At 55.6% G+C, this 12194-nt stretch overlaps 1 protein-coding gene across 3 annotated transcripts; it reads right to left on the reverse strand.

Moving 5' to 3' along the window:
- Positions 1-6590: 6590 nt before the first annotated feature.
- Positions 6591-10329, reverse strand: ASGR1 (asialoglycoprotein receptor 1). Of its 3 annotated transcripts, none has more exons than XM_042966150.1 (8): positions 10144-10329; positions 9837-9926; positions 8617-8733; positions 8410-8505; positions 8250-8321; positions 7976-8062; positions 7731-7882; positions 6591-7428 (listed from the first exon to the last, which is right to left on the reverse strand). In XM_042966150.1, exons 2-8 carry the CDS (start codon positions 9901-9903, stop codon positions 7159-7161), a joined length of 861 nt encoding a protein of 286 aa, XP_042822084.1. In that variant the 5' UTR covers positions 9904-9926; positions 10144-10329; the 3' UTR covers positions 6591-7158. The 3 variants fall into 3 exon arrangements, with proteins under 3 accessions (XP_042822084.1, XP_042822081.1, XP_042822083.1); XM_042966149.1 differs by lacking the exon at positions 10144-10329 and adding an exon at positions 7513-7619 and having other exon boundaries at positions 7176-7428; positions 9837-10121; XM_042966147.1 differs by lacking the exon at positions 10144-10329 and having other exon boundaries at positions 9837-10121.
- Positions 10330-12194: the final 1865 nt, after the last annotated feature.

Below are 12194 nucleotides of genomic sequence, written 5' to 3' on the forward strand. Positions count from 1 at the left end.
AAAACCGCAGCCCTCCCCGGCCTGCCACCCGCGGGATCCAGGCACAGCCCCGCCCTTATTCCCGAAAACACGGCTCGCTGGAGGCAGTAGAGGAGCCTTGAACAGTGGCTGGAGAGGGGCCAGGGGGTTAAGCCGGGATTTGTTCCCCACCCCCCACCCCCATGGGAAAGTCTTTGAACATGGAAGGGCTCCATGGAGGCGGAGAGGAGAGGATGAATACCCAGGAGAAAAGTCATAATCACAATTTCATATATATATGGAAATATTTAGCAATCGTGGGCGTTTGGGGGGCGGGGAAGCTCCATAGATGAGAATACATTGTACATATTATGTTGCAGACTGAATGCTTTCAACCGAATTTCTTTAAGACCTTAAGGAGGACCCTTCCCTCTGCACTGGAACTGTTAGCACCCGTCTCCAAGCGTCCACTCAAGACAACGTTCTGGGAGAGAGGAGCCGGGGGCACAAGCAGGTGCCGGCAGGCCCCCAGCTACACCGGGGAGGTGAGAGGACCCATGTGGCCCCTTTCCGCTACTTGGGCCCCCACTTTGCACACAATGACGTCTTCCCGGAAACGGAGATGACAAATATTTACTACACTATCCTCTGCTTTCTCCCCCCCCCCCCATTTTGTAGGAGTTCTTTATACTCTGGACATTTATTACTTGTTATAAATGTTGCAAATATTGCATCCAAGTCTGCCGCTTGTTTCTAACTTTAGCGGAGTCAAATCTGTCCCTCTTTTCTGCAGAAGCAAAATCTGATTTCCCCCGAGCGCGCTTGTAACAAATCTATCGTGTCCTGTGTTTGGGCTAAGCCGTATCTTTAGGCCCTGCCCGTTCTCTGCTTGCGCTCGGTGAACAAAATGTGTACCGAAGTTGAGAGACCCATCGGACGGACACCCAGGTATCTGTCACTCGCTTCAACAATTACCAGCGTGTGGCCACTTCTGTAGCCTCTGCGTTAGCCCCCCACCCCCACCGGGCCCTGCTCACCTCGTTCAGAGCAAATCTCAGACACCCCATTTCACCTGGAGGTGTTTCAGCGCCCATTTCTAAAACAGAGGCTCATGTTCTTACCCGCATACTATTATACCAAAGTCATGGACAAGGTTGCCTTACCCAGTTAGTGTTCCAGTTAACCTGACGTCTTTTTACAGTTGGTGTGTTCAAATCACAGTCCAAAGTCCCCCCGCATGGCATGAACCGGGCATGTCTCTTAAGGCTCTTTTCATCTAGGAAAACTCCCCCGCTCTTTTTTTTTTTTCCTTCTCCTTCTCCTCACTTATTTGTTGGATAAACCAGGCATCGGCTTCATAAGACTTTCCACCTTCCGGATTTGAGGGAATGCACGCCTGTGTGCGTGTTCCCCAACCCACTGAATTTCCTCTAACCGGGTAGCTGGTGCCAGAAGTTTAACCGCATTCGGGGCCAAGGTCCTCTGAGAAGAACGTTTCACAGGTGATGCTGTGTGGCTCCCGCTGCCTCACATTAAGAGAGGCCTCGTGTCTGCAAATGTTTTTAAAAGCTTGACCTTCTCCTTTCTAATATTTTTATTCTTGGTACTCGCTCTGGATCCACCTCCGGAAGTACTCCCGATGGCCTGGGCCCTGTCTCTAGCCACCGGTTCTCGCCTGTCCCCATGAAGGATCCTGGCGGTGTGGGGGAGGGGCTTCACCCGGACACTTTTCCTTCTGGACCAGCGGTGAGATCCGAGCCTCCCAGCCCTCCGCCGCGCTCTGTGCGAGTCTGTCCACCTTGTGGATGTCTCCCCGAGTCCTGTTTGGGCCTCGTCTTCTCCTCCCTTCCTTAAGCAAACGCTTGAAGGGGTTTGATGCGGCCTTGAAGACGGGTGGATCCTGGGAAATCACGTGGTGCTGCTGCGGGCGTGGACCGTTGCTTTCTGTCACTGTCGTTGTGTCCTAGACCGCGTTCCGTGTTTTAATTTTTTCGTCCAGGGCTGATTCTAGGTGTCTCCACAGTGCTGTGTGTACATGTCTGTTTTCTGTGGGAAGCACTGTCTTTCCAGCTTTACTGAGGTATGAGTGACGCGTGAGAATTATCTACATTTTGGTCGCACGCTGTGGCTGTTAAGCGTAGGATGTGATGTTTCCATACACATGCGAATTGAGAAAGGGTCCCCACAATCAAGTTAATTAGCACATTTCATCACCTCATGTAGTTACCGTTTTTGTGTGTGTGCCGAGAACACTTGAGATCTACTCTCTCAGCAAATTTCAAATCTACAGCACAGTGTTATTAACTATAATCACCATGCCTTACATCAGAGACCCAGAACGTACTCACCTATAACCAAAACTCTGTGCCCTTCGACCGACGTCTCCTACTCCCCACCCCTCCCCCCGCCCCTGGCCACCACGATTCTAACCCTCTGGTTCTATGAGTTGAGTTCAAGGGGTTCCTGGGTGGCTCAGTCGGTTGAGTGCCCGACTTGGGCTCAGATCAGGATTCACGGTTCGTGGGTTCAAGCCCCACATCAGGCTCACTGCTGTCATCGCAGAGCCTGCTTCGAATCCTCTGTCTCCCTCTCTCTCTGCACCTCCTGCACTCACGTGCTCTCTCTCTGTCTCTCAAAAATAAACATTTTTAAAGAAATAAAATTGGGGCACCTGGGTGGCTCAGTCGGTTGAGCGTCCGACTTCGGCTCAGGTCACGATCTCACGGTCCGTGAGTTCGAGCCCCGCGTCAGGCTCTGGGCTGACGGCTCAGAGCCTGGAGCCTGCTTCCGATTCTGTGTCTCCCCCTCTCTCTGCCCCTCCCCCGTTCATGCTCTGTCTCTGTCTCAAAAATAAATAAACCTTAAAAAAATAAAATAAAAAAATAAAAAAAAAGAAAAAGAATTGAACATTTAACTGAGACCATGCAGTGTCCGCCTTTCTCTGTCCGGCTTATTTCACTTAACAGAAACGTTCTCCCCTTTCATCCACGTTGGTGCAAATGGCAGGATGTCCTTTTTCACGGCTAATAGTTTCTGTGGTATTAGATTCCGCAGTCCCTTTATGAGCGCATCTCTCGACAGACGCTTAGGTTGTTTTCATATCTTGGCTGTTGTGAATAACGCTGTAATTAACATGGTGGTGCACATACCTCTTCGAGATACTGATTTCGTTGCCTCTGGATACGTACCCAGCAGTGGGTTGCCCCTTTCACGTTTGGGGACCCCCCATGCTGTTTCCCAAGCGGCCTCACCATAGGCGCTGTTGACAAATGCCAGGCACACAGGTCGCCTCCGGCTCCTGGTACCCAAGAGCACTGCTGGAAACATCCTCGTGGTGTCCTGTCACGGGCCAGCGAGAGGGAGGCTCTCTGGGATGTTTGTCCGGAAGTAGAGTTGCGGGGATCACGGCGTCCATGCGTTCCTGATTCCGCTAAATGCCTTGCAGAATGGCACCCTACTTGGTCTCCAGCGGGAGGGCATCAGGTTCCCTGTTTCCCCACATCCTTGCCAGCACCTGACATGGCTCGTCGAGGTTTGAAGCTACATTACATGAGATGAGACTCAGAAGTTCCTTCTCTGCGGCTCGCCTCTTTATATCCTTTGCTCCTTCTAAAATCGGTTTCCTTTGTGTGTGTGTGTGTGTGTGTGTGTGTGTGTGTGTGCGCGCGCCTTCCATGTGTCCCTCCACATCCACCGTCTACCCTTCTCCGCGTCGTCGTTCTTTGGCCTCGGAGGCTGAGCTGTGTACCTGCATCCAAGTGTTCCCTTGCCATCTGGCTTCCAGCCGCGGCAGGAAATCAGAGGGAGGACGAGGAGGGAGGTGAGGACATTGACTCCTCCAGCTCCCTCCCTGCCTGCGAGCTGGGAGCTAGCTGCCTCCTGCAACCGAAAGTCACAACAGACTGACAGTCACAGCTCCTGTTGGGGGAGGGGGGCTCTCCACGCAGCTTTCCCTCTTCTTGGGTTCCTGGAGGTGCTCACAGCTCCCCACTGCTGGGACGCTTGGGGCCCTGTCCTATTTCACGTGGCTTCCCGAATCCTGCTCAGACCTTCATAAATCATTCCTTTATTAAAACATCCTCCAGGGGCGCCTGGCCGGCTCCGTCAGTCGAGCGTCCGACTCTTGGTCTCGGCTCAGGTCATGATCTCACAGTTCGTGGGTTTGAGCCCCACGTCGGGCTCTGCGCTGACAGTGTGGATGGGGCCTGCTTGGGGTTCTCTCTCCCCCTCTCTCTGCCCCTCCCCCACTCACACTGTCTCTGTCTCTCTCAAATAAATAAGCTTTAAAATTTTTGAAAAAAAAAAATACAATAGAATCTTTCCCAAAAAAAATGTTTAATGTTTCTTTTTGAGACAGAGAGAGACAGAGCATGAGTGGGAGAGGGGCGGAAAGAGAGAGAGAGAGAGACACAGAATCCAAAGCAGGCTCCAGGCTCTGAGCTGTCAGCACAGAGCCCCACACGGGCCTCGAACCCACGAGCCGTGGGATCATGACCTGAGCCCAAGGGAGGTCTCCTGGTTTGTTATTGGTATTGACTTTCCTTGGAGATGGTCTCTTCCTTCCCGATTCTTACAACTCGGATGCCTTTTCCTGTTTTCTGCAGTCTGACCAGGCTGCCTCGCATGAAATAAGCCAGCAGCACCAACAGTAGCATGGCAGAAACTTCTAGCTGACCCCAATATCCCTTCTTCCCCTTACTGTACACCAGGAGTCGGCAAGCATTTTCTGTAAACAGACAGCAAATATTTTTGGCTTTCCTGGCTTTCTCCCAGCCGCTCAATTCTGCTTACAGCATGAAAGCAATCACCAGCAATATAGAAACGAATGAGCCTGGCGTGTTCCAATGAAACTTTATTTACACAAACGGGTGAGGGCCGCGGTTTTCTGACCCCTGTTCCACATGAATTCAGTCCCCCTGGCTTTTCGCTGAAATTTGCCCCCGCCCCCAAAATACAGAGTCCACTTCTCAGCTGCATTTGGGGCTGCTGCCCTGGGACTGGTTCTGATCAAAGAGATGTACCTGAACTGCACACGGCTTCTAGAAGTTTTCTCTGCCTCTTTTTTTCTTTCTCGTGCCAGATATGGGTCATGGCTGCAGCGAGGCAGACATCTTGGAATGTTGATGGAATTTATATATTGAGGTTGGACATCCACAAATAGAAGAAGCTGAGGTCCTGGGGCGCCTGGGTGGCTCTGTCGTTTCAGCGTCCAACTTCGGCTCAGGTCATGATCTCACGGTTCGTGGGTTCGAGCCCCGCGTCGGGCTCTGTGCTGACAGCTCGGAGCCTGGAGCCTGCTTTGGATTTTGTGTCTCCCTCTCTTTCTGCCCCTCCCCCACTCATGCCCTCTCTCTCTCTCTCTCTCTCTCCCTCAAAAATGAATAAACATTAAAAAATATATATGTTTAAAAAAAAAAGCAGCAGCTAAGGTCCTAAAGGAGTTTGCCAAGTCCTTTTTCTGCATTATGTAATTTTTTTCTTTTGTACTCCATTAATCTAGTCTCTGTACTCCCTAAGCCTTTTATTATTTTTTTTTTAATTTTTTTTAACGTTTATTTATTTTTCGAAAGAGACAGGGCATGAGCAGGAGAGGGGCAGAGAGAGAAGGAGACACAGAATCCGAAGCAGGCTCCAGGCTCCGAGCTGTCAGCACAGAGCCCGACGCGGGGCTCGAACTCACAAACCGCGAGATCATGACCTGAGCCAAAGTCGGACACCTAACCAACTGAGCCACTCAGGTGCCCCACATGTTATCTTTGTAATGCATCATTTGATTGGGTTTGCTAATGATTTATATGGGAATTTTATATTTCTGCTCATTATAGTGACCATTCATTATTTGAAATTTGTTAAAACTTGCTTTATGGACCCATATTTGCTCAGATTTTTTTTTTAAATGTCCTCGCATACTTGAATAGGATGTATATGCTGTGGTTGATGATTTTTTTAATAAATCCCTGCCTTCTGGGACACCTGGGTGGTTCAGTCTGTTAAACGTCTGACTCTTGGTTTCAGCTCAGGTCATGATCTCACGGTTTGTGGGTTTGAGCCCCACGTGGGGCTCTACACTGTCAGTGTGGAGCCTACTTGGGATTCTCTCTCTCTCTCCCCCTCCCCCTCTCATGTGTGCTCTTTCTCTCAAAAATAAATAAACGTTAAAAATTTTTTAACATTTAAAAATTTAGACGTTTAAATGTAAAATTTTTAAGTTTTTAACTTTTTTTCACTTTTATTTATTGTTGACAGAGAGAGACAGAGCGTGAGCAGGGGAGGGGCAGAGAGAGAGGGAGACACAGAATCCGAAGCAGGCCCCAGGCTCCGAGCTGTCAGCACAGAGCCCGACGCTGGGCTCGAACCCACAAACTGTGAGATTGTGACCTGAGCCGAAGTCAGATGCTCAACTGACTGAGCCACCCAGGCACCCGTCAAAAATAAACTTTCAATGAATAAATAAATAAATACATAAATACATAGATAGATAGATAAATCCATCCCGGCCTTCTATTTTGAAGGGTTTATTTTATTCCTTTTCAAGTCCTGCTCCGGGTAAGCACGAGCCCAGCCCGGGGTGAGCCCTGCTTGTCTCTCTGTCTCTGCCCCTCTTTCTTTTTCTGCCTCTCATGGGATTTTGTCTCAAAAAAAAAAAAAAAAAAAAGTGTTCCTGTGAACCCCCATCCTGGGCTGTGGATTCTATTTATTTGGGGGCTTCTGTTCCACTGGTTGTCTTTGCACGTTTGGTGATTCTCCAGAGCAGACTTATCTTCAGCTTTGCTGCGTCTGTGGCCCGTGGACACTGCTCCGTCCGCTGTAATGCACGCGACAGACATCAGGGAGTTTCACTGGAAGCTTCTGCCGCCCTGGACCCATGCGGGTGATTCCGGTCCCAGGGCGTTGGCTGCAGGCGCTGTGGTCCCCAGAAACAGCACACCTTCTCGGGGAGCCTCAGAACAGCCCCAACTCGCACGCCTGTGATTAACAAAGCCCACCGGGTCCCCCTGGCTTCCTGCCAACCAGCCCGCTCCGATTCGTAACGCCCAAGAAGCAGACAACTCGAGGCACGTTTAGAATATTCCGTTCATTGTTGCCTCTGAAACACGTTGACAACCACCTGTAAAGCGCGGAAAGCGGGTTGCCGTCTCCCCGCCCCTCCAAGCGTGATTCCTCAGACACCGTCCCCGAAACTCCCCTTAAAATCCCAGATCAAACACCCCCGAGAAGGTGGACGGGCCCCCATCCCCGCCCCCCACCCGGGACAGCAGCATCGTCCGGCAGGTGGGGGCGCCAAGGAAATAAATTAGGGGGCGGGGGTGCTCCTAGCCGGCCGCGTCCCGCTCTGTCTCGCACACCCAGCGGTAGGGTCTCTGGCACACGTCGTCGTTCCAGCGGCCGTCGTCCGTGAAGTGCGCGCAGTCCTCGCCCCCGCCCAGCCCGTGCCCGTACCAGTCGTCCGGCTGCTCCGGCCTCCAGTTCCTGCGGGGACGCGCGGATGTGAGCCGGGCCCCGCCCCCCTCCGCCACCCCCGGGGACCCGCGGGGCCGGGGCGCGCGCACTCACTTGAAGCCCTTCTCGTAGCCCGTCCCGTCCACCCACTTCCAGGGCCCGCTCTGGTCGGTGAGGCCCATCCAGGTGTTCACAGGCCCCATGTGGTGCTGGATGAACTTCTGGGGAGACGGGCGGGGGTGGTGAGCGCTCCCCGGAGCCCGCCCCCCCCCCAGGGGCCCACCCGCTCCTCCCGGGAGCCCCCCACCCCCACCCCAGCCCCGGGAGCTCACCTGCTCCTCCCAGGAGCCCACCACCACCAGGTGCGCGTTCTCCAGCCGGCAGTACTTGTCGGCCTCCGGCCAGGACTTCCCGGAGCGGGAGAACCAGTAGCAGCTGCCCTCGAACTCCAGCCAGTTGACCGGGCAGCAGGAGGCCGCGGAGCCTGCGGCGCAGGGGAGGGTGGGGGCGCTGAGGCGGGGCCCGGGGAGGGGGAGGGCGGGGGGCGGGCGAGCCGGCGGGCGCCCCGCCCCCTCACCGTTGCCGTGCAGGACGCCGATCTGACAGCTCAGGCTCCGCAGGTCCGACACGAACTGCTTCACGTGCAGCAGCAAGCTGGAGTGATCTGGGGGGAGGGGTGGGGGGTGGGGGGCGAGGGCGGGCAGGGGGCGGGGCGGGTCAGTGTGGACACTGGGGGCTGGGAAGGGCCCGGCCTCGGCGCGCTGGGGCCCGAGGAGTCACAGGCCGCCGGGGCTCGGCCGGAGGGACCCCCGGGTCCGACGCGCCCGTGCGCGCACGCTCCCCGCTCTGACCTTCGCTGAGCTGCTGCTGCTGTTTCTGCAGCTGGGACTCCAGCGACTTCACCTTCCTGCCCACGCTTCCCCCTGGGGGAGAGGCTGGCTCAGCGTCCCGACATCCCCAGCGGTCCACGGGCCCCCCTCCCCCCCAGCCGCAGCCCCAGGGCGCCCTCACCCTGGCTGCTCAGGGCCTTGACCTCGACCTCCGTGCTCGCCGTGAAGTTGCTGAACGTGACCCTCAGGGCCTGCAGCTCGTCACGCAGCTTGGAGTCTGGGGGGGGGGGGGTGCACGGGGCAACATGAGGGGGCCGTGACCCCCGTCGCAGACGCCAGCGCTCTCTCACCACTTGCCCCCCCCCCCGCCCACCCCCAGGGCACCCACTCTGGGATCCGATCACACAGACAACCACCAGCAGCAGGAGGCCGAGGCCCAGGGAGAGCAGGAGGAAGCAGGGTCCGGAGCAGAGTCTCCGGAAGAGCCGCTGGGGCGGAGGTGGCGCTGCAAGACAGGGCGTCCGGGTGTCAGGGACGGGGTCCCGGGAGGAGAGCGGGCGAAGGCTCCTTCTCCAGGGAGCCCTACAGATGAAGAAATCCGTTATTGGGGCGCCCGGGTGGCTCAGTCGGTTAAGCGTCCGACTTCGGCCTCAGGGCACGATCTCACGATTCGTGGGTTCGAGCCCCGCGTCGGGCTCTGCGCTGACAGCTCGGAGCCTGGAGCCTGCTTCGGATTCTGTGTCTCCCTCTCTCTCTGTTCCTCCCCTGCTCATGCTCTGTCTCTATCTCACTCTCTCAAAGATAAATTAAGAGTAAAAAATAAAAGAAAGAAAGAAAGAAATCCGGGTGGTAGGCGACCCTGAGCGACCAGAGGCCGGGAGGAGGGCTGGGAGCGGGTGCAGAGCGCCGACCTGCCCCAGCCGGCCGGGGCCCTCAGCCTTTGCTGACACCTAGTGGCCGGACTGTGTCACTGAAGCTGATGAACTACATTAGTTTTGGGGGGAGGGTTCTGTCCCCCCCCCCCCACCAAAGGCCGGGAAAGAGGAGGAGGTTTCTCCTCTGGCTGGGCTCCAGGAGAGAAGACAGAGGAGCCACAGCCCCCCAAGCTGCTCCCACCTGGGGGGGGGGCTCCCCTGCAGCCCCTTCCCCCCACCCCCATCCCCAAGAACCCTCCTGCTCAGCCCAAACAGCATCCCTGCTCGCTGGAGAAACAAAGGGGGGGGGGGTGGCTGTTGTCTGACGAGGGCCTCAGCCTCCCCATGGAAGTCTGGCCCCTTGTCCCTGTCCCCTGGTCCCGGACACCCCAGGCACACACACTCTCACACCTGGCCGAGGCTCACCAGGTGTTAGAGGCAAGGAAGGCGGCCCTAACTGCTCCCAGGTACTCCTGGTCCCCTGGTCCCCTGGGTCCACACCCTCCGAGGTCCTGGCCAGGGGGTGACGTGGCAAGGGTCAGGAGGCTAGCGGAGGTGGAGCGGACCGTGTTCTTGTGAGTGGGGCCGACCCAGAGGCCAGGTCAGGGCTCACAGGAGGAAGCAGGAGCTGAGTCAAGGTGACAAGAGCCACCTCACTGTCACCTGTCCGAAACGCAAGGAGACGTCCCCTTACCTTGTCTAAGCTGATGGCCATTGTCCTCGTTGTCCAGATGCTGAAGGTCTTGATAGTCATTTGTCATGATAGGGCTGGCTGGACCTGGGCCTAGGTCAAGGCTGGGGTTAGGGCTGAGGCTGGGGCCGAATGGAGCCGGACGGTGCGGGGTCCAGTCCGTTTCTAAGTCATCGGCGGTTACGTGAAAACCTCTCTTCTTTCTCCAGTTCTTTCCCAGGCCTGCCATGCAAACTTCACCCCTCTGAGGTTTTCCCGCCCAGCCCCCTCCCCACCCGGGTCGGGGCCCCGGCCTTTCTTCCCCTTTTACTTGCTGGCAGTCTTGAAGTGGATTCCTGGATCCCCCAACGCTGTGCAGATCCCAGGCTGAGAAGGGGGCTGGAGCCCAGAGACTTGGGATGCGCGGACAGCCCCGGACGATGGGAGAGGAGGGAACAGGGTCCCTCCGAGGGCCCTGAGCCCTGCGAGTCTAGGTCCGTGTGTCTCTGGGTCTGTGTGTCCCAACACTGAAGCTGGCATCCCCAGCGCCTGGGACTTTGGACAGTAAACAGAGGTGGGAAAGGATTTGGAACTCAGGGCATGTGTGGGGTGGGAGTGGGGGATGGGAGGCCTCCGCTTTCCTCCCCGGGGAGGGGGAATCTCCTGCTCTGCACCCCCCCAACGCCGGCCCCAGCCAACACCCCACTAATCACTGCTCGGTTGGGGATGGGGAGCCAGGTCAGTAGGGGCCAGAGGTGCTCATTGCTGGTTCCTTCTGCCCCTCCTTTCACTTCCTGCCGCTAAATTTCTCAGAATCGTGGGTGTTTCCAAATATCCCTGACCGGGACCAGGGGCCCCCGAGCTCCGCTCTTGCCCAATCCGGGCTCTGACCCTGGCATCTGAGCCAGGGGCCCCGGCCCTCCTGTGAAGCTCAGAGGCCAGGCCCTGCAGCCTTGGGGCCTGCTGCTTTACTCTCCCTGGGAGCAAAGTCCCCCCTTCCCCCCCAGCAGCCTGGGGGTGGTGGGGAGACAGGCGGGAGAGAGAGCAGGCTTTCCCCACCCCACCTGGGACTGGTGCTAACAGGCTCCCATTGGCTCCTACTGGGCACCCAGGCTTTTCACCCCTTAACTCCTCTCTTAAAGCCCAGAGCCCAGCCCGATTTGCAGATGAGAAGACTGAGGCCCCGACAGGTAAGAGCTTACCCAGGGTTACACTGCAAGGAAGCAGCAGAGGCAGGCCTGGAATGTAAGCCGCCTGATTCCAGGACCCGTGTTTTGTCCCCGGGAAGCCTACCCAGACCCTGGATCCTGAACCATCCCCGAGGCTGGGCCCTGGGTTCTCAGACCCTTAAAGCACAGACCCTCCCAGCCCCACAGGGGATTCAGGGAGGCATGTATGAATTCAGATCATGCAAACTTAGAAACTGAACAATACTGGGACACCTCGGGGGCTCAGCCGGTTAAGCATCCACTTCGGCTCAGGTCATGACCTCACGGTCCGTGAGTTCGAGCCCCGCGTCGGGCTCTGTGCTGACAGCTCAGAGCCTGGAGCCTGTTTCAGATTCTGTGTCTCCTTCTCTCTCTGCCCCTCCCCTGCTCGCACTTACACGCGCTCTCTCTCTAAAATAAATAATAATAAAAATTTAAAGATAAGAAATTAGGCAATATTAAAGATGTTCATGGGTCTCACTTTAGGCCCCAAATGGGAAAGTGTGCAAACACTATGTTTCAAGGACAGAACTAGACTTTATTACAAGAGTTTTACATTATATGAGCTCTCAGGAACACAGTCCTCACATTCAAAATGAAAGCCCCAGGGGCACCTGGGTGGCTCAGTCGGTTGAGAGTCTGACTTCGGCTCAGGTCATGATCTCTCGGTTCGTGGGTTCGAGCCCCGTGTCAGGCTCTGGGCTGACAGCTCAGAGCCTGGAGCCTGCTTTGGATTTTGTGTCTCCCTTCTCTTTGCCCCTCCTCTGCTTGCACTCTCTGTCTCTCTCTCTCAAAAATAAATATTAAAAAAAAATAAACAAACACACAAAAAAAGAAACCCTTGGGTACACCCTCATTCCTGTGTCCTGAAAAGCCCCCTGCTGTTTGCATGCGCTGGGGCTGCGGCCAGGCCAGTAATTCGGGGACTATTGGGCTGTTCACATTCTCTGATATCATCGCTCACAATCCGGTTTATTCGGGCAAACATACCTATGCTGCTTTGGTCAGAACAGTGACCGAAAGCACTTCACTGCGGAAGCTGTGACCGGTAGGAAGCACATAGGGGCTTCTGGGTAATGGAAATGTTACGCTCTTTTTTTTTTTTAATGTTTATTTATTTTTGACAGAGAGAGAGAGAGAGAGACAGAGCATGAGCGGGGGAGGGGCGGAGAGA

This window comes from Panthera tigris, chromosome E1 (assembly GCF_018350195.1).
Source record: "Panthera tigris isolate Pti1 chromosome E1, P.tigris_Pti1_mat1.1, whole genome shotgun sequence".
Classification (NCBI taxonomy): domain Eukaryota; kingdom Metazoa; phylum Chordata; class Mammalia; order Carnivora; family Felidae; genus Panthera; species Panthera tigris.

What these genes read in the sequence shown, in the direction of transcription:
- ASGR1 (XM_042966147.1), bottom strand. Translation starts at nt 10,062, where the DNA reads ATGGCAGGCCTGGGAAAGAACTGGAGAAAGAAGAGAGGTTTTCACGTA. An exon ending in CTGTGTGATCGGATCCCAGA is followed by an intron (nt 8,506 to 8,616) that starts GTGGGTGCCCTG and finishes CCCCCCCCCCAG; the next exon opens with ACTCCAAGCTGCGTGACGAG. An exon ending in CAAGGCCCTGAGCAGCCAGG is followed by an intron (nt 8,322 to 8,409) that starts GTGAGGGCGCCC and finishes CCTCTCCCCCAG; the next exon opens with GGGGAAGCGTGGGCAGGAAG.